A 27,696-nucleotide genomic window follows, 5' to 3' on the forward strand; every position below is an offset into this window, starting at 1 on the left:
TTGCTGAAACACATCTAAAATGTTAAAGTTTAGAAGCAAATTAAAATATATATACAGTTCCCTTCAAAGCTGATAGTTAAGGTTGTGGTTGTTTGTGTATATAGTGATGATAATATGAATCTGTGACACATCCACTTGAAGCCGGTTTACTCCTACTTTCTAATACTTTTTTTTTTTTTTTGGTTTATTAATAATTACCACTTTCTGTCTATTTTCTTCGGGACTTTACCAGTTCGAGAAGTTGACATAATGATAGTATGCTGTTACACAACAGTCCACACACACACCGTGCTCCAGAGGTGTAGGTCCTGCAGCTGGTTGGCTGAGCCCTCCACTGACAGATGAGGATAATCATTGCTTGATAGCAAACGGCTCTTCCTTGAGGAAATATTCAAATATCTGAAGAAAACAGGACAGGAAGCGGGGGAAGACAGCTGAGGAGAAAGTTCACTTTCTGTCCGATCCTCACCGCTGAATGAAAGTGCGCAATGGCGGGCAAAGGGAGTGTTTGCTCGGCCGGAGAGAGCCAGCTTCAGGACTTCTTAGAATCGGACTCTGACCCGGAGGGGGAACCCGCTCGGGTGGCCGGCACCGGGCCGTCGCCCGAAGCTTTCCCCCGCACTCAGGTGATCCACAGCGGACACTTCATGGTATCCTCGCCCCACAGCGACTCTGCGGCGCGGAGGAGGAAGAGTGGAGGGTCTCTGAGGTACGACTTTGACACGGTGAACAGAACGGGGTGTCAAACGTACCGCTACGGTCCACTCAGCTCCGGGAGCCTAAGCATCGACCCCACTCTGACCCGCCTGTTCGAGTGCATGTCACTGGCCTACAGGTGGGTCCCTGCTGCGTGCAGTAGGGGGAAAGAATGAAGTCGGGGTTTTAATCAGCATTTTTATTTTCAGCTTTCTGCTTGTTCAGTTCAGCTAAACCATGTGGAAGAAAATATCTCCAAAGAATGTGAAAGTGTCTCATTCTGAGCTGACATTTAAAGCAGCGATATGCACAGGATCAGTCTCTGTTTTAAAATAAGAGTATTGTAAATTAACCGAAGCTCACTAAACGAACTAAACTAAACCATATTTTAAAATATATTTTTTAATATATATATTTATATTTGTCTTAATAGAATTCCCTTCAAAGCTGATAGTTAATGCTGTGGTTGTTTGTGTATATGTGTTGTCAGTCTGTTGCATAACCAGTTTGGAAATTTTCACCAAAAAAAAGTGGACTTTGATTCTAGTTGGCAGGACTGGACAAAGGACAGTGTGACTGATGCAAAGGAAAGAAACTCCTGACACGATGCCCTAGAAATTTGTTTTTCTGTTTGAGAGCAGCCATTTGTTACAAGATGTCACAAATAGCTCCTGCATATAGCAGGAGCTATTTGCAACTATAGCAGAGGAAGCCGCCGCACTTAAAACAAACCAAATACCAAAGAAACCTCCCTATACTCTCTAAACATGCTTACGTTTCAGTAACATCAGACTACACATTGATTTTTCATTTACTTAAAAAATGAGGACCACTTTCTTTGAAACCGTGTTTATAAGAGCTTTCATCAACCCTTGGCCCAAAGAAGACTTTTTTTTTCTTTCTTTTTTTTTAAAATCTGCTGTCACTGGGTGGAAAATTGCATTTGTTTATAGATCTAGTTTCACAAATTGTGGCACTGTTTCAGGATTCATTGTGCAACTATTATCAAACACAAAAAAAATAGATTTAAAACAAGTACTTTTATTATATATTTATATATATTTTCCAAGACTATGACATGGCCTCTTATTCCGCACAGATTGCTGCTCTGCTTTCCGCTATTTATCATTAACCAGACTGATGTAAAGTGGTTCCTCTGCTGATTGCTCTTTGTTTTTTCGCAATAGGCTGTCTCTGCTGTTCGGGCTGAATAATACGCAGCCATGTCAGTCCATTAAAAGCATGTTGAGAATGATTTCCCCAGGCTTCCTAGCAACTCCTTGAGCACCTCACATTAGGAGCTCTATTCTCAGCAGGCAGAGAAACAGTGAGGGAGGGGGGGGGGAAAGCACATAAAGCCGGGTTGTATACCGGGGAATAAGTTGATTGGCTACTATTAGTCAAAATCAGGGCAGGTTTGAGGCAGTGTTCCTATTGTTTTTTTCTAAAAGAGGCATAAACGTCATTTATGCACGTTTATGCCTTTTTGCCTCAAAGACTATAAATGAAAGGGCTTTCACATTTTCCCCGAAACAAATACATATTCCACCTTTCTTTTCTCCACAGTGGTAAGATAGTCTCTCCTAAATGGAAATCTTTTAAGGGTCTGCGGTTGCTGTGGAGGGATAAGATCCGTCTGAACAATGCAATCTGGAGAGCATGGTTCATTCAGTGTGAGTGCTGGTGCTTTTTTTTTTTTTTTTTTTTTAAATTGTGAGACTAGAAGAACCGGGTGACCTAACATGGGTTGAGAGAATCCACATTTCACCAGAATGAATGTCTACGCCGCAGCTGATTTTTCTTGTCCTTTTTTCCCTCTTTCTGCTTGGCTCAGATGTGGAGAAGAGGAAAAACCCAGTATGTGGCTTTGTGACCCCGCTGGATGGCTTGGAGGCAGATGCGCATCGAAAGCCCGAAGTGAGTGAATGAATGATGTAGGTGTTGCATATTTAAGCTCATCCTTGGAAAAAAAACATACTTAGTGTTTCACTGGCATCCTGTCAACAGGCGATCATATTAGAGGGCAGCTACTGGAAGAGAAGGATTGAGGTAGTGATCAAGGAGTACCATAAGTGGAGGATTTACTACAAGAAGAGGGTGAGCGCTCACCTTATTCACAGTACATCTTTAAACTGTCTCTAAGTCAGTACCAGTACCTATTGGTTGGACAGTTTGTCACGTTTTCATAGTCCCCAAAGGATGAACCCCAATGGCCCCACTTTCCAACACTTTTACCTGATCAAAACTGTAATTAGTTAACATAAGGTGATGTGCATAAAAACAAAAACATGGTTCATTTCCACACTCGCTCTGTCTTTTTCTGCTGCAGCTTCAGAAAAAGAAGGATGACATCCTATTAATGCTTCAAGAGGTAAGTCAGAAGTCACACATTACTTCATTATTGCTACATTATTGCAATATTGCAAGGAAATTAAAGTTGAAAAGTATTGATTTTGAAGAGTGGAGGCTGAAGCTGGCCAACTGACCCAACATATATTGTAATTTTTGGGTGACCTGCTGGCATTGTTTACTTTTGAATGTCCTTGTAGTGACATAGGATCACTAAAGACCACCAAGCGACTATTTTTAGCATTTGAATTTAGCCTCCCTGGCTGAACAAGGGAGGAGGGGAGAAAAAAAGAGATTTAAAAAAGAAAATAGAAATGGGCAAAACAACTTGGGCTGTGCGTCACAACCTGACATATGAAGGCAACTGACCCAGCTAACTGCCTGCTGCAACAATACCCATAACTCTTAATCTTTATTCAAGAAAAATGGTGAAAAAAATGAATGTAACCTAATCAAATATGACCTACTTCCAGCAGCACTTGGCAAAAACCGGGCAGCAGAGGGGCATCTGCTTTCGACAGAGACGCTAAGGTGGCAGAGACAAAATATTTAGTGGCAGAGAGGAGAAACAGCGGGGGGGCAGAGAGAGGGAGGTGCCTCATTCATGATAGTATTCCTCATATTTCATCTTTCATGGGCTCTAATTTTTCATTTTTCTGTAGATGTGCTGTGGCACTGGAAGTCCAAGCTTTACTTGAGTTCAACATTAGGAAAACTTCAATAATAATGCTGTGTCTGACCCGTCTTTTGATGGATTACGCGGCAAGGCCAATATCAGCAAGTAGCTGACAGGTCAAAGATCACTTCACTGTGTTTTTATGCTCTGTGCACTCATATCCTTATCACACCATTCTCTTAACAGATTACATTTAGTGCTTAGAAAAACACTAGTCAAAAGTGTGAATGTCGTATGTCATATATGCAGTTACACAGTTACAGTTGTGCACTTTTAACCTGTGACAGCCCTAGTCTAAAATTTAATTGGCTTTACATTTTTAGCATCAACCACTTTCTAATAAAGTAGAATTGTAAAATAACGTTCAGATTATTATCTACAGTGACAATGTATTTCAATAGATTTTTACACAGTTCATTTACAGACTGTAGCAGGGTGTGGTTTGTGGCTCAGCTGCATGGGAGAGGTGGAGCAGTGGGTTCAGGGGAAGCTGACCCTGAGCTGTTCTTCAAAACCTGGTCACACCTTCCCTATTTCAGTAGGTTGCAGGGACCTGAAGGATGTAGTGTGTGGTTTAGAGTGAAGAAGGCAGCTGGAAAGCTGCTCTAATAATAACACGAAAAAGGCTGAAAATTAAGATCACTAGACTTAGCCCTTATATTCAGTCTGAGAGTGAAATAATATCCTATTAGGTGATAATGCTGTGTAAACGAGTAAGGAAAAAAAAAATCTCACTCTGCAAGAGGGAGACACACACATAAGTAAACAAAATGAACACACACTACAAGCACTGTACACTCTGAGCCATCAAATAATTTACAGAAAAATCAAATGTTTTTGAATACATTATTTAATGAACAACAATGAAAAACAATCACACTGACAATGTAGCAGTCTCAAAACCTCACCCATTAAATACGAAGCACTTGGTGTTACAGGGTTAAGCTGCCTTTTTAAACGGGCACAAAGAGAATTGAGCTGTTCTGCAGTTTTGGAGCTAAGGTGTGGAAGGCACGATCAACCTCATTTCTTGGACTGGCACACGGAACCGTAAGAAGACCCCTCTCTGAGGACCAGAGAAGTCAACTTGTAGTGCAGGGATGAAACAGTTCAATAATTTAGGTGGGCCCCCTCTCCACCAGGAAGGAAGGACCAACGTCGTTGAATGAAATTCAAACTTGATAGGTGGGAGATGCAAATGTTTTAAAAGTGGGGTAATCTGTAGGGTAGGGTAAGGTTCACTAATAGCTTTGATTAAAAAAAAAAATTGCGTCCTTCTGGATACCAAAGTTTAGTTAGATTTAGATCTAGGAGAATCTCTTTTGAAATGAAACTTCTCGCCAAACGATGTAAACGCACCCTGTCGATGCTGCAGTCTTTCAGCCGCTCATATGCATGTGTATATTTTCTCCAAGCAGCATCAGTTTGTGTTTAGCAGGGGCCTTTTACAGTTTGCATGCACGTGTGTGTGTGTGCGACTCCCAGAATTAGGTCAGGGACAAAAGGCTGCCGCTCTTATTGAAATGGTGAGACATCAAAATAAAGAAATGAACAAAGCCAACATAATGAAAACCTGTGAGGGCCCACTGTTTCTGAACAATGTGTCAAAACAGCTTTTTCATGATGCACCCCACATGCACACGCGCACACATACACACATACATGTGCGCACAACAATCTTACCTCATTTCTGCTCGTGCGTGCTTGTATTCTAAGAGGGGATGTCGTGTGTTCAGACGTAATCAGAAATAGTTTCCGGCTCAATCTGGTGGGCTTCCCTATAAATGTGGCCCTGGGCTTAGAAGTGGAAGGTAAAGGCGGAGTAGAAGATCGGGGTGAAACAAAGCATCTCAAACAGGCTGGCTTTGGCACTTCATTTCTGTGAGTTGTTCACTGGGTTTCCAAAGGAGAAGGGGCAGAAAGGGATGGGGGGGGAAGAGATGACAGCTTAGCACATGTTTCATGTTGAAGTTGTGAATGCTGTAGGTGTGCAGTTTTGTTTTGTGTGTAACTGGAGATAGATGTTTTTTTTTCTTGCTGTTTTAATATTAGTTTTGAGAGGCATTTTGTCATTTATCAGCGGAACAAACGTGACACAAAGTTTTCATAGAGCACTAATTGCAGGCACAGATTGGGAGAACTAGAAGTCATTGATGAATTAGGACTTTCCAGCTCTATTTATGTTGAGCCCCTAATGGATAGATCTGGGATTAACTTGGCATGTCAGATCCTGTAAGTGTTCTGATTCCTTGTTGATGTTTGGCAGGGTCAGATCTGCCAAGCCAGGCAGGACAAATGGCCCTATCAGACATACCAGGAACCTGAAGCTGTCCCCGCGGAGGTCCACATGTTTGACCTGGACTGCCTTCTGTCCGACATCTCTGACACCCTATTCACCATGACACAGAAGCCATGTCCCTGGACCAGCGAGCGACACAACAGTGAGTAGTAGACAAGTTTGTGGAATGACTTTCAGCAGGGACTTGTGTCTCAAATCCTGCAGAATTTGATCGGAAGCATTTAAAAGCAAGGCTGATCGTAGGCTGCATAGTGCATGGATTAAATAATTGATTCCAATTAGTTGTTACTGGGCTGAAAATTATATCCTGGTTCATTTTACTTTTAGAATCAAATAAATTGCCCAAAATAATATTTCTAACTCAAGTCTGTCATAGACAGGAGCTTTAGGGACAGATTTTCAGCAAAAAAGGAACATAATCATAGAGATATGGTTGGACTTTTATTTCTCTCATTTTAAATGTGGTCTTGTTTTCAGAAATGAATGCCCTTTTCCAAAAAAAAGGTAAATAACAGCAGAATGCATTAATTTTCAAATAATTAAAAGTTAAATTTGATGGAAAATAATACATGGGCATCATATAAAATGCAGAGAAATTGAGAAATACACATATATATATATTTTTTTCTCTTTAAAATTTGATACCAGCAACATATAAAAGTAGGGATGGGGCCTGTTTACTGCAGTGCTACATCACCTGTTTTTTTGTTTGTTTGTTTTTGTGTGTGTGTGTGTGGGGGGGGGGGGGGGGGGGTTTGGGGGTTTTTAACAGTAGCCTGTCATCCATTCGCACTTCCCAACGCTCTCATTATCTGTCTGTTCAAAGTATGCCTTTACCCAGCAGATGGTTGTCCTAGCTTAAAAAGATGAAAACATGGGTAAAAAGGCAATGTGGATCAGCACGCCTAAAGCTCAGTCAGAGCTGGGGACTATCAGACACAATACATTTTGGAGTCTGTGCTGTTTTCCAAGCCATCTCACGGTGACAAGGGAACAACAAGGCAAAGCAGGAAGTCCCCATCAACACTTTGTTTCTTGTGCAACCTAAACAAATAAGATATGTGATTTCTTCAGCTGGCAGGTGGACAGGTTGCCTTTAAACACAGCCAGCTGGCTGTTTCTGCCAGTGTCTGGGGTGACTGTAGCTCAGGTAGCAGAGCAGGTCAGCCTCTAATCAGAAGGTTGGTGGTTCGATCCCAGGCTGCCTCTTGGCTGCATGCCAAATATCCTTGGGCAAGATACTAACCCCATGTTTGCCTACTGGTGGTGGTCAGAGGGCCCAGTGGCACCAGTGTACGGCAGCCTCGCCTCTGACAGTGAGCCCCAGGGCAGCTCTGGCTACAACGTAGCTTGCCATTGCCAGTGTGTGAATGACTGAATGTAGTGTAAAGCGCTTTGGGGTCCTTAGGGACTGAGTAAAGTGCTATACAAATGCAGGCCATTTACCAGTGTCCACTTTTTGCTAATCTATGTTAAAAACAGCCTTTGATGAAAGATCCATCTTCTAACTCTCAGCAAGAGGGCAAACAAATCCAAACTATGCTTTAATATAATGTAGAAGTATTTCACTTTCTAAGTTCCTACCTCAGTTTGGTGACTCTGTCTGCTGGTCACATGGGTTAGCAATTCAGCCAATGAAACCCACATTACAAATAAGGAAATTCCCTATGATGAAAGATGACTTGTCAAAAAAAAACAAAAAACAAAAAACACAATAGCACTAGAGCATTTCTTTCTCACGCATGCATCTATTATTATGTTCTCTTCCACTTCAGCATACACCAGCAATGCTGACATGATTCAACCAGGCTTGACTCCACTGCAGCCCAACCTGGATGATTTCATGGATATACCAGGTACTTTCTACCCTTTCATATGTCCATCTGTTTATCTGTAAATGTGAACATGTGAAGAACTGATTAATGCATCCAATCACAGGTTGATTACAGTTAGATGCTTGCTGACAGTGCATGATATAGTGTGAAGAGTACTTGAGTTTTTAAGATTAGATTCTTATCAGCCATATTTGGCTGATGATTATCTTAATCATATTTTTGTAGTACATAAATTAAGTTTCTATTCCAGATGTTGATGAGTGAAAAAACCTTGAGGGACACTCCTCTGATTTGTGCTATGTCAGCAGTATGTTCTTTGGCATTCATGAGTTAAAGGATTGTCAAAGGCAGGGTTGAACTGGGGAAAATGGGGAAGTGGAAGAGGATGTATTTAACCACTATTGCTACTTTTGGCACCACCTAGAAACTAGGGAAATAAATATTGATGGGCTGGAAGATGATTATGATGATTTTCTATTTTTTTTATAAAGTAAAATTATGTTGTTACCACAATTCCTATTGAGCTGTAGCTTTCAGGTCTGTGATTTCATTTAATTTTGATTGGATTTTATAAATTCATGGCATAGGGAGCTAATATAACATAAATTGAGCTGAAATGAATGAAAGTTGCACTAATATTGATTAGATGGACCAACACATGGCTTCACACAAGTTTCACTCCTGCTTTGTATCATTTAGAGGTATAAATATGCAACTGTTAGCAAGCTTGCCGGCTTTAAAAGTGATAGCATAGCTTTTACAAATGGCTGAAAGTTAATTGATGCAAGGTAAAGTAAATGTCTTTGTAAAGCATGACTAAATGTAGAGAACCTAACTTACCAAGCTGACACGTACTGGACAAGAAGCCAATATGGCAGTATGCCTGGGGTGTCTGCTTTAGTCTTTATACTGAATCGAGTCAGCCTGCAGCAAAAGAGGAGCAAAGCTTCAAGCAAGATGAAGGAACCAGGTTAGAGTTTAGTTTCTTGCTCAGGGCAACAATGGCTGTGATTTTTCTGGCATTTGTATTACTTTCAGTGATGCAATCCTGCAGCCCCATGGCTACAAGTAAGTCTTTGTAACCAATAGACAACCTGTTGCCCACTGCTGTGTTTGTGTGTGTGTGTTTGTTCTTACTGCCCTGACAGGCTCCTGAAGTATCAGCTGTGTGGTGTCTTTGCTTTTTTTGTCACAGTGACCAGGCAGCTAGTATCTGTCAGCGCTCTTAATTAATTCATGATTTCTCTGTATTTCTCTTACATGAAAATACTGAGTTTTCTTTTTACTGAGATAAAAAAAGAGCTTTTGGTATGCATTACCTACTGTGAGATCATGAGGCATTCTGAACAATGTGTCTTGATGAAAGACGCTCAGTTCAGGAAAACTTAGGGTTACTGCCAGTTTGAGTGAAGACAGTTAATATTGACTGCTCAAACCTTAAATAACATGTGAAAAAACTGGCAACCTGCCAGCATAGATTTAAAACTATGTGACCTGGCAAATAAAATGTAAATACCCTGACTGATTATCTCAATCAGAGAGCTTCACATTGTGTGAGGGTTTAATTTTCCATTTCTGTTCTTTGTCTCTTTTATCTTAAAATAAAGACGGAAGAGACACTATACTGCAAAAAGTATTCAGTTGTCTGCCTTCACACGCAAATGAACTTGAGTGACATCCCATTTTTAATCCACAGGATTTAATATGAAGTTGGCACACCCTTTGAAAATATAACAGCTTCAGCTCTACTGGGAAGGCTTTCCACAAGGGTTAGGAGTGTTTATGGGAATTTTTGACCATTCTTCCAAAACTGCATTTATGAGGTCAGAAACCGATGACTGATGAGAAGACCCAGCTTTCAGACTCCGCTCTTATTAATTTCAAAGGTGTTCTGTGAGATCAGCACTCTGTGTAGGCCAGTTAAGTTCCTATCACTGGAACTAAAAGGCCGAGCCCTACTCCTGAAGAGCAATGCCACACTATAATCCCCTCTCCATCATACTTTACACAATGCAGTTAGACAAGTAGGGTTCTCCTGACTCTGCGGAAAGTTAGTGACCTCTGTTAACTATGTGCCTCGGCATCCACTGACACTGCTCTGTGAGTTTACGTCGCCTACCACTTTGTAGCTGAGTTGCTGTCGTTCCCAATTGCTTCCACTTTGTTATAAGACCACTAACAGTTGATTTTGGAATATTTAGCAGTGAGGAAACTTTAAAACTCACTGCACAGGCAGCATCCTGTCACTAGAATTCACTGAGCTCCTGAGAGCGACCCATTCATTCACAAATGTTTGTAGAAGCACTCTGCATGACTAGGTGTGTGATTTTTTTTTTTTTTTTTTTACTTTTTTTTCTTATATACACCTGTGGCCATGAAAGTGACTGGAACACCTGAATTCAGTGATTTGAATGGTTGTGTGAATACTCATGGCTGTACGGTGTAAGTACTAGTGTTATACAGTGGGGCAAAAAAGTATTTAGTCAGCCACCGATTGTGCAAGTTCCCCCACTTAAAATGATGACAGAGGTCAGTAATTTGCACCAGAGGTACACTTCAACTGTGAGAGACAGAATGTAAAAAAAAAATCCATGAATTCACATGGTAGGATTTGTAAAGAATTTATTCGTAAATTAGGGTGGAAAATAAGTATTTGGTCACCTCAAACAAGGAAAATCTCTGGCTCTCACAGAGCTGTAACGTCTTCTGTAAGAAGCTTTTCTGTCCCCCACTCGTTACCTGTATGAATGGCACCTGTTTGAACTCATCATCTGTATAAAAGACACCTGTCCACAGCCTCAAACAGTCAGACTCCAAACTCCGCCATGGCCAAGACCAAAGAGCTTTCGAAGGACACCAGGAAAAGTATTGTAGACCTGCACCAGACTGGGAAGAGTGAATCTACAATAGGCAAGCAGCTTGGTGTGAAAAAATCAACTGTGGGAGCAATTATCAGAAAATGGAAGACATACAAGACCATTACGTGGTCAGTACACACAAACAAAACAGTGAAGAAGGCGCAGCAGCGCCTCTTCTTTCTCAGGAGGCTGAAAAGATTCGGCATGAGCCCCCGCATCCTCAGGACCTTCTATCACTGTGCCATTGAGAGCATCCTCACTGGATGCATCACCACCTGGTATGGCAACAGCACCGCCTACAACTGCAAAGCTCTCCAGCGAGTAGTGCGGTGCTCTGAACGGATAATTGGAGGTGAGCTTCCCTCCCTCCAAGACATCTACAGGAAGCGGTGCCTGAGGAAAGTGGGGAGGATCATCAAGGACTCCAGTCACCCCAGCCATAAACTGTTCAGACTACTTCCATCAGGAAGGAGGTTCTGCAGCATCCGGTCCCGTACCAGCAGACTGAGAGACAGCTTTTTCCATCAGGCCATCAGACTGCTGAACACTTCATAGACACCTCAGCTTCACTACTGGAACTTTAACATTATGCACTCCATACTGTACAGTAACGCCACTGTTTTGCACATGTCTCACTCTGTATATTTTATTTTATATATTTTATTTATTGTTTACTCTATTTAATTTGTAAAATATGTGTACACACACACACACACACACACACACACACACACACGTAGAAAAATATTTAGTATACACATCCAGAAATGCATATACTATTATATATTGTACATATATTTATTAGTTTCAGATGTAGCCATTCTTGTATTTTGCTTGTTTACATTATTGTATTTTGCACAACTCTGTTGCTTGTGAAGCTCGCACACAAGAATTTCACTCACATGTGCTGTACCAATGTACCTGCACATGTGATGTGACAATAAAAGTGATCTGATTTGATTTGATTTGATTTTGATAATCTCCCTCGATCTGGGGCTCCACGCAAGATCTCATCCCGTGGGGTCAAAATGATCATGAGAACGGTGAGCAAAGATCCCAGAACCACACGGGGGGACCTGGTGAATGACCTGCAGAGAGCTGGGACCAAAGTAACAAAGGTCACCATCAGTAACACACTACAACGGCAGGGAATCAAATCCCGCGGTGCCAGACGTGTTCCGCTGCTGAAGCCAGTGCATGTCCAGGCCCATCTGAAGTTTGCCAGAGAGCACATGGATGATACAGCAGAGGATTGGGAGAATGTCATGTGGTCAGATGAAACCAAAGTAGAACTTTTTGGTATAAACTCAACTCGTCGTGTTTGGAGGAAGAAGAATACTGAGTTGCATCCCAAGAACACCATACCTACTGTGAAGCATGGGGGTGGGAACATCATGCTATGGGGCTGTTTTTCTGCCAAGGGGACAGGACGACTGATCCGTGTTAAGGACAGAATGAATGGGGCCATGTATCGTGAGATTTTGAGCCAAAACCTCCTTCCATCAGTGAGAACTTTGAAGATGAAACGAGGCTGGGTCTTCCAACATGACAATGATCCAAAACACACCGCCTGGGCAACAAAGGAGTGGCTCCGTAAGAAGCATTTGAAAGTCCTGGAGTGGCCTAGCCAGTCTCCAGACCTCAACCCCATAGAAAATCTGTGGCGGGAGTTGAAAGTCCGTGTTGCTCGGCGACAGCCCCAAAACATCACTGCTCTCGAGAAGATCTGCATGGAGGAATGGGCCAAAATACCAGCTACTGTGTGTGCAAACCTGGTAAAGACCTATAGTAAACGTTTGACCTCTGTTATTGCCAACAAAGGTTATGTTACAAAGTATTGAGTTGTATTTTTGTTATTGACCAAATACTTATTTTCCACCCTGATTTACGAATAAATTCTTTACAAATCCTACCATGTGGATTCATGGATTTTTTTTTTTTTTTTTTTTTTTTTTTTTCACATTCTGTCTGTCACAGTTGAAGTGTACCTCTGGTGCAAATTACTGACCTCTGTCATCATTTTAGGTGGGGGAACTTGCACAATCGGTGGCTGACTAAATACTTTTTTGCCCCACTGTACCATGTCTAGAAAATCTGCAAAAACTGGTTTTTATCGGAATGCTACACTGGTCACTGTATATACAATGTAACAGAAACTGCAGTACACAAAATACAAAATCCTTATTTGGTATAACCTCTGTTTCTTCAGTTGTCCACCAGAGAGCACTATCCTACTTTCCATGTATTATTTTACCATGAAGTAAAATATCTAAGGTGTGTGTGTGTGTGGTGTGGTGTGGTGTGGTGTGTGTGTGTGTGTGTGTGTGTGTGTGTGTGTGTGTGTGTGTGTGTGTGTGTGTGTGTGTGTGTGCCGCTGGCAGGCCTTTAAAAGTAAGAAGAATATTTCTATCATTCATTAGACAGGAAGGCGGGGTAGGATCATTTAATTTTCTACTTCCTACTTCCTTTTCAGCATAAAATTTGAGTTACTTATAAACAGTTGATTGATATATTGGTTAGTTTTTGTTGAATGTCTATATATGCCACGTGTACTTTATTTAATTAGATTATTCTTTTAAATGTTTTATCTTCCTGCTGTATCAGAGCCTTTTCCAGTTGATATTCTGAATAACATACTATATATACTGTACTCTTTCTCAGATATCTTTATGAACAACCGTGGCCAACCCACCGAGCACACTGGTTTTGCGGACTGTAGCTATTTTGGGAGTTCTTCTGGTGCAGCGTTTGCTCCAGTTCCCTCCCCTGTGGCAACAGCGCCCCGGCTTCTCATCGACACGCAGCTGGCTCAGGTACTGCTGCTGTTATCAGCTTCTTCTGTTTGTGTTTATTGTCTGCTTGTGCAGAATTATTCAATTATTCCAGCATCTAATGTTATTCTTGTTTAATCAGTAAAACAGATTAATTTTTTTCCCAGCCCAATCTACTATCTGACAATCTGTCCCACCCCTCTATATCTAATACCCGGCCAAACCAGACCAGCTCTGGCCAGGATTGTGGAGAATACCACACATCCAACATCATAACAGAAGCCATGCCTTATGGACATCAGTCATACCATGATGCACCAGTTTCTATAGCATTTAGCAGCAGCACTGAACAGACGGCCTCTGCAAGTATTCCCTTTTTGTACCCACTGCCATGCCACAAGTTTGGTTACTATACGACAAGCAGTGGAACCTCCACTGTCATCACTCACACAGCCTCCACCATGGGGGCTCAGGGTGCTGCGCAGCAGGCTCACGGATACCCTCACACAGGGGAAACGTACTCCCAGACTCCCTGCCACTCTCTCTCTTACCTAGCTGTTGTATCTGACCCGGTCCATGCAGCGCTGCCCTCTGTCACAGCAGCTCACTGCTTCTCAGTGCCAGAACAGGTGACATTTACGGGGGCCAAAGGGAAGCATAAGCAAAAGACAGGAGGAGCGAGGACAGCTGCCCCCCCTGTACTTCCATCCACTCCCCCACCCACTAGCTGTCTGGCTAAACTGCTCTCCACTGGGGCTCATGAACGTGAGTGAATTCTGACATGTTCTTCCTCAACTAACAGTTTTTTAAGTAAAACAAAAATAAAAAATGCAGTGGGCTAATGTTTAATTTTGGATTTGTGTTATCAGGAAAGCCAACCCTGGGATTTGATACTGCTCCAGTGACAGCCAAAGCTCAGAGGTCATCATCCTCTAGCTCCTCAGTGAGTGTGGAAAACTGGCTTAGCACAGCATGTCAACAAGAAATAACTAATGAACTTTAGTGACTTTTACCAAGTGCTACTGGAGAATGGATATTCATATCATCAAGGCCACTCAGCATTGTATTACTGATATATGTATGTAAGTATGAGCAACTAAAGGAGTGCTGTGTGCTGGCAATAGACACAGGTGTCCTTAGTAAGCCGCACCTTAGTGTTAATGTTTTTGTAGAAGACTGCAGAAATTTTCAAAAGCTTACCTGATAAATAGGTTACATCTAAAAGTTTACTCATCTAACCTAAACAAAAGAGGACATAGCAAGCGGTCTCTTTTCATTCAGCAAGCAGATTTATGTCCATTATAAGTTCCTAATCTCATATATATATATATATATATATATATATATATATATATATATATATATATATATATATATATATATATTAGGGGTGCAACGATATTCGTATCGATATTGAACCGTTCGATACAGTGCTTTCGGTTCGGTACGCATATGTATCGAACAATACAACATTTGTAAAATTATTTTATCAATTTTCCTTCTGACGATGCTGTCTGTGTGGAGCGCTCAGTGAATCTGTGTTCGACTACTCCGCCTAGGCTGCACTGTCGAGCGCAGATCCACTGAGCGCTCCACACAGACAGCATAGTCAGAAGGAAGAGCACAGGGCAAGCTAGCGAGACAGAAGTTAAGCTCTCCTTGCAACAGGCAAATTGACCCTCATTCAGATCTGGCGTTTGGAATTATTTTGGTTTTCATGTGACGTATGACCCTGAAGGGTAAGCGAGTCATGGACTAAAGTAAAACAGTATGTTGGATGTGCCATGCAATGCTCAATTACATTGGTGTGAACTAGTGTGTTAGCGCAGTTAGCTCGTTAACGTGTTGGCCGTCTAGCCCCATGCACGGAGCGATCGGCGGTAGCTCGTTAACGGAGATTTGCCGTGTTGTGGCGTTAAGGTCATTTCAACGAGATTAACCTGAAAGCACTAGTGGGAACACAACGAATATGACTGCACATTTACACCGACATCATCCTAGTGCAAAGACAAAAACAACAAGCATGCTACTAACTTTAGCCGAGTCATTTAGACAGCTGTTAGCACATGATTCTCCTTATGCTGCTGAGAATATAGCCCAGAAGAAGCGGATAGTATAGCTTTTATTTTGGAAAGAGCCATTTCTCTGTAATAAACTCTCTTTTCCAAAGATGAGTGATTCCTCAATCAGATACAGGGCTTGCAATATCGCTAGCCCGACGTCCCGGAGCTAGCGATTTTTTCAGTCGGGCTACCAAAATCTATCTCTTCCCTGCCCGTCGGGCTATTGTAGGAAAAATATATGTCAATGCTTTTGCATTCTTTCAGAAATGTAGCTGGGTAATTATGTCATTGGCATCGGTGAGCCACTGTCAATATGTGACATATTGAAGTCGCGTTTGAATTTGCGCTCGTTTTTTTGCTTTCACTTTGCAATCGTGCGAACTGTGTATAGAGAGCGACAGTACTGATCTGTGAGTGATGATAATTTGTGCACCAATTCCTCTGACATCGTCTTATTAATCGTTAGCTTACTATGCAAACATGACAAGTGAAATCTCCCGCAGCAAGCTTAAACATGTGAGAGGTTGATCGCGCAGAGAATCGCTGAGTGCGCGTGTAAAAGCATTTCAGTTCTGCTGAGCCAAATAAGACAGGTCAGGGTGAAGAAGTGACAGCCAAATAAAAGCTTACCACAAAACGGAGAAGTTATGACAAATCAGACTATAAGGCAAAAAGAAAGTGCAGCTTTATGGTTTCATGGACAAAATAATTTCTGTGGCTGCAATATGACGAGCTATATAACCAGGGCTGCACATAAGTGGTCCGCAGGTGCGCATTCGCTGTCAAAATAAAAAACGCGCACAAGGGTTAGGGTTAGGGTTAAATTTAAAAACTGTACTTTTGAGTTAAAATATATATTTATAATTTTAATAAATGACAAATTAAAAATGCATGAACATTTTTTTTGTATTGAAAAAATATCGAACCGTGACACCAAAGTATCGAACCGAACCGAACCGTGAATTTTGTGTATCGTTGCACCCCTAATATATATATATATATTAGGGGTGCAACGATACACAAATTTTTAATTTGTCATTTATTAAAATTATAAATATATATTTTAACTCAAAAGTACAGTTTTTAAATTTAACCCTAACCCTAACCCTTGTGCGCGTTTTTTATTTAGTATTTAGTATTTATTTATTTATTGTCATTGTCAAGAACAATGAAATTGCGTTTGGGGCTTCCATACAACCCAAAAAAAAAGAAGAAAATAATAAATACCCCTTAAAACCCAAGTGTACATATTTAACCCAGTGTGACTCCAATGCAATAAGACAATCCTTAGCAATAATGTTCGTAGAAATTCAGACAAAGACCTGAGAAACATGACAAAATACAACAATGCAACCCATTCAATATTATTGTACTGTGAGATATGATATCAGATATGATAGTTATCTATTTAAGAAAGAGGGGGGGGCAGGAGGGGGAAGAGAATAAAGATATGATGCACCAATGCAGACCAGTTCATTGCTATTAAGAAGTTGGATATGGTTATTGTCCGTGAGAGCGAATGCGCACCTGCGGACCACTTATGTGCAGCCCTGGTTATATAGCTCGTCATATTGCAGCCACAGAAATTCTTTTGTCCATGAAATCATAAAGCTGCACTTTCTTTTTGCCTTATAGTCTGATTTGTCATAACTTCTCCGTTTTGTGGTAAGCTTTTCTTTGGCTGTCACTTCTTCACCCTGACCTGTCTTATTTGGCTCAGCAGAACTGAAATGCTTTTACACACGCACTCACATAAGCTCAGCGATTCTCTGCGCGATCAACCTCTCACATGTTTAAGCTTGCTGCGGGAGATTTCACTTGTCATGTTTGCATAGTAAGCTAACGATTAATAAGACGATGTCAGAGGAAGTGGTGCACAAATTATCATCACTCACAGATCAGTGCTGTTGCTCTCTATACACAGTTCGCACGATTGCAAAGTGAAAGCAAAAAAACAAGCGCAAATTCAAACGCGATTTCAATATGTCACATATTGACAGTGGCTCACCGATGCCAATGACATAATTACCCAGCTACATTTCTGAAAGAATGCAAAAGCATTGACATATATTTTTCCTACAATAGCCCGACGGGCAGGGAAGAGATAGATTTTGGTAGCCCGACTGGAAAAAATCGCTAGCCCCGGGACGTCGGGCTAGCGATATTGCAAGCCCTGTATCTGATTGAGGAATCACTCATCTTTGGAAAAGAGAGTTTATTACAGAGAAATGGCTCTTTCCAAAATAAAAGCTATACTATCCGCTTCTTCTGGGCTATATTCTCAGCAGCATAAGGAGAATCATGTGCTAACAGCTGTCTAAATGACTCGGCTAAAGTTAGTAGCATGCTTGCTTTTTTTTGTCTGCTTCCACTTGTCTTTGCACTAGGATGATGTCGGCGTAAATGTGCAGTCATATTCGTTGTGTTCCCACTAGTGCTTTCAGGTTAATCTCGTTGAAATGACCTTAACGCCACAACACGGCAAATCTCTGTTAACGAGCTACCGCCGATCGCTCCGTGCATGGGGATAGACGGCCAACACGTTAACGAGCTAACTGCGCTAACACACTAGTTCACACCAATGTAATTGAGCATTGCATGGCACATCCAACATACTATTTTACTTTAGTCCATGACTCGCTTACCTTCAGGGTCATACGTCACATGAAAACCAAAATAATTCCAAACGCCAGATCTGAATGAGGTTCAATTTGCCTGTTGCAAGGAGAGCTTAACTTCTGTCTCGCTAGCTTGCCCTGCGCTCTTCCTTCTGACTATGCTGTCTGTGTTGAGCGCTCAGTGGATCTGCGCTCGACAGTGCAGCCTAGGCGGAGTAGTCGAACACAGATTCACTGAGCGCTCAACACAGACAGCATCGTCAGAAGGAAAATTGATAAAATAAATTACAAATGTTGTATTGTTTGATACATCTGCATACCGAACCGAAAGCACTGTATCGAACGGTTCAATACCGATACGAATATCGTTGCACCCCTAATATATATATATATATATATATATATATGCGCATGTGTTGGTTCAAACCTCTGCTCTAAATACTCTGTGCCACATCCTTTCAGGGGAAAGTGATTTCATTTTTGTGAGACAGGTCTCCTAATTGGATACCATGTGTTGCTCAGCAGACAAGCAGAGGATCGCATGTAGGTGGACCGTCATCACAGCTGCAGCACGGGGCCGGTTGGTCGGTAGGGATCCCCGTGTTGACACCTCTGCAAAGCCAGAGTGCCACCCTGGGCCACAGTGGACCTCAAACTAGCACCTCCAGAGGCTCTGCTGTGTCTACCCGGCTTACCCACGGTACCTCAGACACTGGCACAACCCTCCTCGTTCCCAAGACTGAGAAGCTGTCACCTGTTCAGCTCTACAGCACTGACAGGAGCAGCTTAACTGGTAGGACCTCACTGCTTCAGGGAGTGATACAACCCCATTTATAAAAAAGTGGTACAGAAAGCAATGATTTGCAAATCTTAAAAACCCTTATTTGATTTACAGTAGAATGTGAAAAACATACCAGATGCTTAACTGTCAACAGGTCAGCACGATTTGATAGTTGTTGTTTTTTTTTTTTTTTTTTTTTTTTTTTTTTTAAATCAAATGTGGGTTGTGCCCATGAAAAATGTGCCATCTTCTCTGCAAATGTCAAACAGCTTGTTCTGCTACTGACTCTTGTGTAGTGTCATTCATTAGAGTGGATAATTGAATTCTGAAGAAACAAACCATATCAGCAATTTAACAGTTTATCCATTTAACAAACAGGGACCTTAGTAACATGTGGAAGAACCATACACAGCCACAACAGCCTGGCACCACTTCCTCATTCTGGTCACCAGCTTGGACACACAGTGCTGTGGGATGGCATCACATTCTTCAGCCAGCATTTGTTGTAAGTCAGCCTGTGTGGTTATTAGGGATGGGTATCGAAAACCGGTTCTTGTTGAGAACCGGTTCCCACTGTTTCAATTCCTTGGAATTGTTTGCCATTTTTGCAAACGATTCCCTTATCGATTCCAGTCGCCCCGAATGACGTCACCACGTTGCGGAGCGTCATTTACCTGGCAGGAAACACAGCACCTAAGCGGCTCAAACGCTCAAAAGTTTGATTATACTTTACGAGAACGGATGACAACAGGGCAACTTGCAATACTTGCAAAGTAGATACTTCATTTAAGGGAGGAAACACTACGAATATGCAAAAGCATTTCCTCACAAAACACGCGATGACCTTAAATGAATGTCGTGTTTTTAATTCCGCTCCGGACTCGTGAATCTCAACCCAGCAGCAGCGGTAACGTTTGCACGTCCTCTCCCGTTAATGCGGCAGGTAAATAATCAACTAACAGTGCATATTATGTTAGCGCGATCTGCCTTATTACAAAACCTGCCATTACTGTGCATTTAGGTGATCGTGATGAGAGAGACAGACAGAGTCTGGCTCAGATGCTGCCAGTTCTCGCTGCAGTCTACCGGTAGCATCTCCTTTCAGGCCAGGATAGACAAATGTCACCGAGCAGTGACTAAGTTTGTGGTAAAAGGCTTGAACCCATTTGCCACAGCAGATGCCCCCGATTTTCGGTAAGTGAATGTGTTTAATTGTAGGCAGGGACATTACTGGATATTCTTGTGTAATTGCCACAGAACAATTTATGTTATACTTTGTTATTGCTACAGACGAATATTTATTTTATTATTTTACATTTACAATTTTTTTTTCCTGGGGACCCTGTGACACCCCATTGAAGAGCCGTAGGCTGGATCTCTTAAGATCTCACTGTTGGGTTTGTAAGGCCATGTTACTCCTAAATGTCTACCTTGTTCAAAGAGAAGATATAAAACAAAGTTCTAAGCTGATTAGCTTAGAACTTTGTTTTATAAAAAGGAGAACACTAAGGTCGATTGACCTTAGTGTTCTCCTTTAAAAAAAAAAAAAAAAAAAAAGAATCGATAAGAGAATCGATAAAGAATCGAATCGTTAAACAGAATCGAAAATGGAATCGGAATCGTGAAAATCTTATCAATACCCATCCCTAGTGGTTATGTTGGCTGTCTATGACTTGTTCCTTCAGACTTTAATCATCCAATACAATGAACAACATGGCATTTTTAGAGAAGTAAAGTTTTACATCGGTGCAACCCACTCAACCCACAAATGCATTTTCCTTGGAAATGTGGCTTTCCAGCAGTATAAAATTTATTGCCAGCAAGCATTATTACAACAAAGAAATAATCAACTAAGCACAAATTTAAGATTCCTACATTTTTTTGTTTTGTTTTAAAGAGAAAGGCAGCGATTCACCAATCAACAAAAAAACTCTCTTTAAATTACACAGCAGTGGAGAGTAGACTTTATCAAAGTAGATGTCTTTCTGAAAGCGCTGTAACTAAGTTTAAGAATATAATCCACCCACTGTTATCATCTTCAATGCCCTGTACCAACATAGAGCAGAGCAGCTATCTGAATACTACTCCAACAGAGGTCGATTATCTTGTTAATAATTTTACCTCCTCACTACGTACGACTCTGGATACTGTAGCTCCGGTGAAAACTAAGGTCTCTAATCAGAAGTACCTGACTCCGTGGCATAATTCTCAAACACGTAGCCTAAAGCAGATGTCTCGTAAGCTGGAGAGGGAATGCCGTGTCAAAAATTTAGAGGATCATCATTTAGCCTGGAGAAATAGGTTACTGACAAAAAGTCAGAGCTCTTTTGAGCCAACCATCCCTTTAACATTAACTAGTAATGACTTCATGAACTTCTTCACAAAAAATATTTTTATCATTAGAGAAAAAATTACCAATAATCATCCCACAGATGTAATGTTATCTACAGCTACTCTTAGTAACATTGATGTTAAGTTAGACTCTTTTTCTCCAATTGATCTTTCTGAGTTAACTTCAATAATTACTTCCTCCAAACCATCAATGTGTCTTTTAGATCCCATTCGTACAAAACTGCTCAAAGTCCTGCCATTAATTAATTCTTCGATCTTAAATATGATCAACCTATCTCTAATAATCGGCTATGTACCACAGGCCTTCAAGGTGGCTGTAGTTAAACCTTTACTCAAAAAGCCATCTCTAGACCCAGCAGCTAATTATAGGCCAATCTCCAACCTTCCTTTCATGTCAAAAATCCTTGAAAGAGTAGTTGTCAAACAGCTAACAGGTCATCTGCAGAGGAATGGTTTATTTGAAGAGTTTCAGTCAGGTTTCAGAGCTCATCACAGCACAGAAACAGCTTTAGTGAAGGTTACAAATGATCTTATGGCCTCTGACAGTGGACTCATCTCTGTGCTTGTCCTGCTAGACGTTAGTGCAGCATTCGATACTGTTGACCATAATATCCTATTAGCGCGATTAGAACATGCTGTAGGTATTACAGGTACTGCACTGCAGTGGTTTGTATCATATCTATCTAATAGACTCCAATTTGTACATGTAAATGGAGAGTCCTCTTCACACACTAAGGTTAATTATGGAGTTCCACAGGGTTCAGTGCTAGGACCAATTCTGTTTACATTATACATGCTTCCCTTAGGCAGCATCATTAGAAGACATAGTATTTTTACATTTTCACTGCTATGCTGATGACACCTAACTCTATCTATCCATGAAGCCAGATAACACACACCAATTAGTTAAACTGCAGGAATGTCTTAAAGACATAAAGACCTGGATGGCCGCTAACGTTCTGCTTCTTAATTCAGATAAAACTGAGGTTATTGTACTCGGCCCTGGAAATCTTAGAAATATGGTATTTAACCAGATTCTTACTCTGGATGGCATTACCTTGGCCTCCAGCAACGCTGTGAGGAACGTTGGTGTGATTTTTGACCAGGATATGTCCTTCAACGCACATATTAAACAAATATGTAAGACTGTGTTCTTCCATTTGCGCAACATCTCTAAAATTAGAAATATCCTGTCTCAGAGTGACGCTGAAAAACTAGTTCATGCATTTATTACTTCCAGGCTGGACTACTGCAATTCATTATTATCAGGATGTCCAAAAAACTTGCTGAAAAGCCTTCAGTTAATCCAAAATGCTGCAGCAAGAGTACTGACAGGGACTAGAAAGAGAGAGCATATTTCTCCTGTTTTGGCTTCCCTTTATTGGCTTCCTGTTAAATCCAGAATTGAATTCAAAATCGGGCTCCTCACATACAAGGTCTTAAATAATCAGGCCCCATCTTATCTTAATGACCTTGTAGTACCATATCATCCTATTAGAGTACTTCGCTCTCGCTCTGCAGGCCTACTTGTTGTTCCTAGAGTATTTAAAAGTAGAATGGGAGGGAGAGCCTTCAGTTTTCAGGCCCCTCTTCTGTGGAACCAGCTTCCAGTTTGGATTCGGGAGACAGACACTATCTCTACTTTTAAGATTAGGCTTAAAACTTTCCTTTTTGCTAAAGCATATAGTTAGGGCTGGACCAGGTGACCCTGAATCCTTAGTTATTAGTTAACTAAGGATTAGTTAACTAATAACTAGTTATTCTGCAATAGACGTAGGCTGCCGGGGATTCCCATGATGCATTGAGTTTTTCCTTTTTAGTCACCTTTCTCACTCACTATGTGTTAATAGACATCTCTGCATTGAATCATATCTGTTATTAATTTCTGCCTCTCTTCCACAGCATGTCTTTTATCCTGTCTTCCTTCTCTCACCCCAACCGGTCGCAGCAGATGGCCGCCCCTCCCTGAGCCTGGTTTTGCCGGAGGTTTCTTCCTGTTAAAAGGGAGTTTTTCCTTCCCACTGTCGCCAAAGTGCTTGCTCATAGGGGGTCATATGATTGTTGGGTTTTTCTCTGTATCTATGAAGCTCCTTGAGGCGACTTTTGTTGTGATTTGGCACTATATAAATAAAATTGAATTGAATTGAATTAAATTATGGGCCAATATTAAAGTAATGTTCATCAGCATAAAAGAAGTATGAAGACCTTGACTGTCTCTTGACTACTGGTACATTACATAATATCATCAAAAGAGTCTGAGAATGGAGAAATCTCTGTGTTTAAGGGGCAGCACTGATAATAAATACTGGATGCCTGTGATCTTCAGGCTCAGGCGGCACTGCATTAAAAACGTGAATGTAGTCAGGAACACTTCCTGAAACCTTAAAGCTCTGATGTGCAAAGAAGAAGCGGTATGTGAACAAGAAAGTGGTGTCATTTTAACATTGAATACACAAGCAGCTGTTAAAGAATGTTACTGTAAACATTAAAAGTCACAGAGCACAATCTGACTGCTTCAAAATATAAATATTTGTTGTGCTGTGACAGGAGCTGACAACTAACTAATAAGAGATTCACTTGCAGAAACTAATGAGCAGCTGATAAATGAGTTTATTCTTTTAGAACCAAAGTTATTTTGAAAATCAGTTTTCCTGCTTGAGCACTGCAGAGTAAATGTTATTTTAATTATTTATTAATCTGCAGCTCATGACCAAAAAGAGAAACTAAATCTAAATGGTCAATCTTAATTTGCAAAGTGTTGCTTTGTTATCAGTGTCACAGTCTGGCGAGGGCAGACTGTAGGTGTTGGCAAAAGGACCCAAACGCAACTCCATAAACTGAACGTGGCGTAGATTTAACAGAAAATAAGCCGTTTATTGAGGCCAGCAAAAGGGGAGTACAAACAGCAGGACACAGGTGAACACTAAACCATAGCCTAAACTGGGTGAACTAAAGCTAAACATGAAAAACCTTAAACGTGGTGAACTGACATAGAATGCTGACGTGAGGGTATGGATGAGCAGACGACCTGACAAATGACATGCAAAAACAGAGGACTTAAATACACACATGAGGTGATCAGGGGAAGTGGAGACACATGAGGAAACAGCTGACTAACATGAACCTAATGACAGGAGCAGTGAAGCTAAATACAAAGAACCAAGAACACACGACTCCTTCCAAAATAAAACAGGAAACATAATGAAACGCAGACATGACAACCAGAACTTGACAAGGTAAGACACAGACATGAAACACATGAAGAGCAGGGGAGACTTAACATGGATTGGAAACACGAGGGGGAATTAATAAGAACTAAAATCACCTAGGCATGGTAACAAATGAACTTAGAAAACCTGAAGGGCTTAACATAAACTATAAACATCAAAATGAACTAAAACTCAAAACACTGGGTCATAAGACCCAGGACCGTGACAATCAGACTTCTGTGGAGTCTCAAATCTAAACTCATCATTCAATAAAGAATGTTATTTTCAGCCATCCCAAGTCCGTTTACAGTGCACCCTCACTATTTAACAATTATATCTATTTATGGTTGATGGACATTTTGTCAGTTTTGGTGACCCAAATTTATTACACAGCCTATTCAAAAACCTATCATGATAAAAAGTATCATATAGTGTAACAGTGTATCAGTTTAATAGTTTTTGGCCTCTGCACAGTTGGGGGCTGGGCTGCTACAAGCCACTTAGCAACCCACCCCCAACCCAAGCTCCTCCTTTACCGCTCTCCTCACCTTCACCTTTCCTGTTATGAATATTGAGTGGCACATTGAATGCAAAGCCCCAGAGGAGAGCCATTATACCAAAGATAATAACTGCAGATAAAAATATCAATCTTCTTTTGAGCGTACTGGTCCTGACTAAAACTGTACTGCTGAAGCCTTAATTAAATGCCAGCATCCACAGCCACAACATGTCTAGCTGATTTAATGGATTAAAAACTCATTACTGCAGGGTTTGACGCACATAGGTGCATCTGATTTCCAACAAATATAATACATAAATGTCATGTATGTTATTTATTTTTTCTCTAGTTAATTTTCCAACACATCAAGGACAAACATCACCACCAAACCCTCTAGACAAAGCCTCCAACCCAGAGTCTCCACACTCAGGGTTCTCAGGATATGGAAAGCTAGAATCAAGTAAGGTAGGACGTCCTGGATATATTCTTTTTTATACATATAAATATAATCAAGTCCTTGTTAAGTGATGAGTGAGAACATAGGAGTCTTATTGTTATCTCAGTATGTGAATGTGTGTGAAGTGTGACAAATATATTTCTGAGCTCTGCTGTGCGCAGCAAACAGACACCAGGAGGATAACTCACATCTCAGCAGAGCAGAAGAGGCGTTTCAACATCAAACTGGGATTTGACACTTTACATAACCTCGTGACAACACTCAGCTCTCAGCCAAGCATAAAGGTACTGTGAAAACGTGTGCTGCTGCATTTTAGATGGATATGCTGAAAGTTGGAGGCAGATTGTAATATGTAACATGCAAATGCTAAGTCTTAGCATTAACAGTGCAACCAGATTTGAGCTTGTCGATTTAAATAATTATTCATAATGGTGAATAATTTTTGTATATGATTAATGTATGGTAATCCCTCTCTCTGCTGTGTGCAGATCAGCAAAGCCACCACACTGCAGAAGACCGCCGAGTACATCACTAAGATGCAGCAGGAGAGAGCTCAGCTGCATGAGGAAGCTCAGAAACTGAAAGAGGAGATTCAGCTCCTGAACACTGCCATCAAGTGAGACCTTTAGCTAAGCTCAACCTCTGCCTGTGCATATGTGAGCAGGCATGTAGGTGTATGCAGTGTTGGGAAGGTTACTTTTAAAATGTATTCCACTACAGATTACAAAATACATGCCCCAAAATGTATTTTGGGGCATGTATTCCGTTATGTTACTCAACGAGAGTAACGTATTCTGAGTACTTAGGAGTACTTAATATATTATCATGCTTTTTACAACTACATGAATATTGCTGTGTGATTTATTACTATCAGTGTTGGGGAGTAACGGAATACATGTACCGCTGTTACGTATTTAAAATACAAAATATGAGTAACTGTATTCCGTTACAGTTACCGTTTAAAAGGGTGGTATTCAGAATACAGTTAATTTATTCAAATAAATGGATTACACTGCGTTACTTTCCTGTTTCATATTGTAGCGGGTCAGGACTGTTTGGGTTTTGTTTGACAGCTACGTTCTGTTGTTCCAGGCGGCAGCGTTACGGTTGCCATGGTTACAGGGCGACGCTCTCTCTCTCTCTCTGCGGCTGTGTGTTTCCTGGGTGAGAGAGCACCTTTTCGTTGTTGTTGTTGTTGTGCTAAGCTAACAGGCAGAATGCTACAAGCATAGCTCTAAAGAATGTAGCATCATGGGGAGTGTAGTCCGTGTTGCAGGGAGAATGGACTGCCATACACGTTATGGGTCTGTGAGCGCGAGGAGGGAGAAAAAGGGGAGTGGAAAGGTACGAGTTGTCATCGAGGAAAAACGGGAGCTGGAAGCATGTAAATATAATAAGAACCACTTCAGTCAAGAAGAGTGCCTGACGAGCCCAGTTGTAAGTAAGCTATTAAGACTCGACTGTACACCGTGTTCGTGTTTTCCTCCGAAAACAATAAGTTCCGTTGGAGCAGTCTTTCAACGCCTCTCTCTGTCTCTTGCAAGAAAAGTTGACCCACACAACAAAGTAAAGCTATTTTTCGGCTACGAGCCGACAGGGACCCCGCCGTATTAGTCAGAGGTCCCTTTACTACAGTTCGGAGTCGCGGACCTTCAGTAATAGTAATAAATAACACAGCAATAGTAGTCAAAGGAGCTTGCAAAGAAAAGCGTCTGGACTTCTTTAAGTTGCTTGAAGACGTTTCACCTCTCATCCGAGAAGCTTCTTCAGTTCTAAGGTCAAATGGTGGAGAGTCCCAGATATAAACCTAGTGGGAGTATCCCCCCACAGAGGGACAAAAGGACCCCGTGATGATCCTCTAATCGCCTGAGCCAAGGTGTGAAACTGGGTGTGGGTCCCAATCAGCCAGAGTTTTGGGTGTGTTCATTGTGAAACCTGGCCCCACCTTATCACGTGAATTCCTGAGGTCAGATGGCCCAGGATGTGAGTGGGCGTTAAGGCGTCTGGGAAGGGATCTCAAAACTGGATTATAGATGGCAGAGAGTTGGTGTCGTAAACCCCCGCCTCTGTTCAAAGATGGTCGCTCACAGTGGACATAGATGGCTTCTTTCACTCCTCTTTCAAACCATCTGTCCTCTCTGTCCAAAATGTGAACATTGGCATCCTCGAAAGAGTGTCCTTTATCCTTAAGATGCAGATGGACTGCTGAGTCTTGTCCTGTGGAGGTGGCTCT

At 41.3% G+C, this 27,696-nt stretch overlaps 1 protein-coding gene across 2 annotated transcripts in view; it reads left to right on the plus strand.

Annotated features, from left to right (window-relative positions):
* Nucleotides 1-286: 286 nt before the first annotated feature.
* The window catches only part of mlxipl (MLX interacting protein like), a 31,615-nt gene continuing 4,205 nt past the window's right edge, over nucleotides 287-27,696 (plus strand). Inside the window, exons 1-14 of one of the 2 annotated variants that reach the window (XM_085420024.1) lie at nucleotides 287-835; nucleotides 2,263-2,369; nucleotides 2,531-2,613; nucleotides 2,704-2,793; nucleotides 3,026-3,067; nucleotides 5,988-6,162; nucleotides 7,796-7,876; nucleotides 13,375-13,526; nucleotides 13,652-14,249; nucleotides 14,354-14,427; nucleotides 18,688-18,958; nucleotides 25,356-25,471; nucleotides 25,625-25,747; nucleotides 25,952-26,079. In XM_085420024.1, coding sequence (XP_085276150.1) covers nucleotides 489-835; nucleotides 2,263-2,369; nucleotides 2,531-2,613; nucleotides 2,704-2,793; nucleotides 3,026-3,067; nucleotides 5,988-6,162; nucleotides 7,796-7,876; nucleotides 13,375-13,526; nucleotides 13,652-14,249; nucleotides 14,354-14,427; nucleotides 18,688-18,958; nucleotides 25,356-25,471; nucleotides 25,625-25,747; nucleotides 25,952-26,079 — 2,387 coding nt within the window. In that variant the 5' untranslated portion in view covers nucleotides 287-488. The remainder of the gene's footprint in view (nucleotides 836-2,262; nucleotides 2,370-2,530; nucleotides 2,614-2,703; nucleotides 2,794-3,025; nucleotides 3,068-5,987; nucleotides 6,163-7,795; nucleotides 7,877-13,374; nucleotides 13,527-13,651; nucleotides 14,250-14,353; nucleotides 14,428-18,687; nucleotides 18,959-25,355; nucleotides 25,472-25,624; nucleotides 25,748-25,951; nucleotides 26,080-27,696) is intronic. The other variant, XM_085420025.1, reaches the window with a different exon arrangement.

This window comes from Rhamphochromis longiceps, linkage group LG10, assembly GCF_057381845.1.
Source record: "Rhamphochromis longiceps isolate RC_006_pf linkage group LG10, R_longiceps_female_GT1.1, whole genome shotgun sequence".
Classification (NCBI taxonomy): Eukaryota; Metazoa; Chordata; class Actinopteri; order Cichliformes; family Cichlidae; genus Rhamphochromis; species Rhamphochromis longiceps.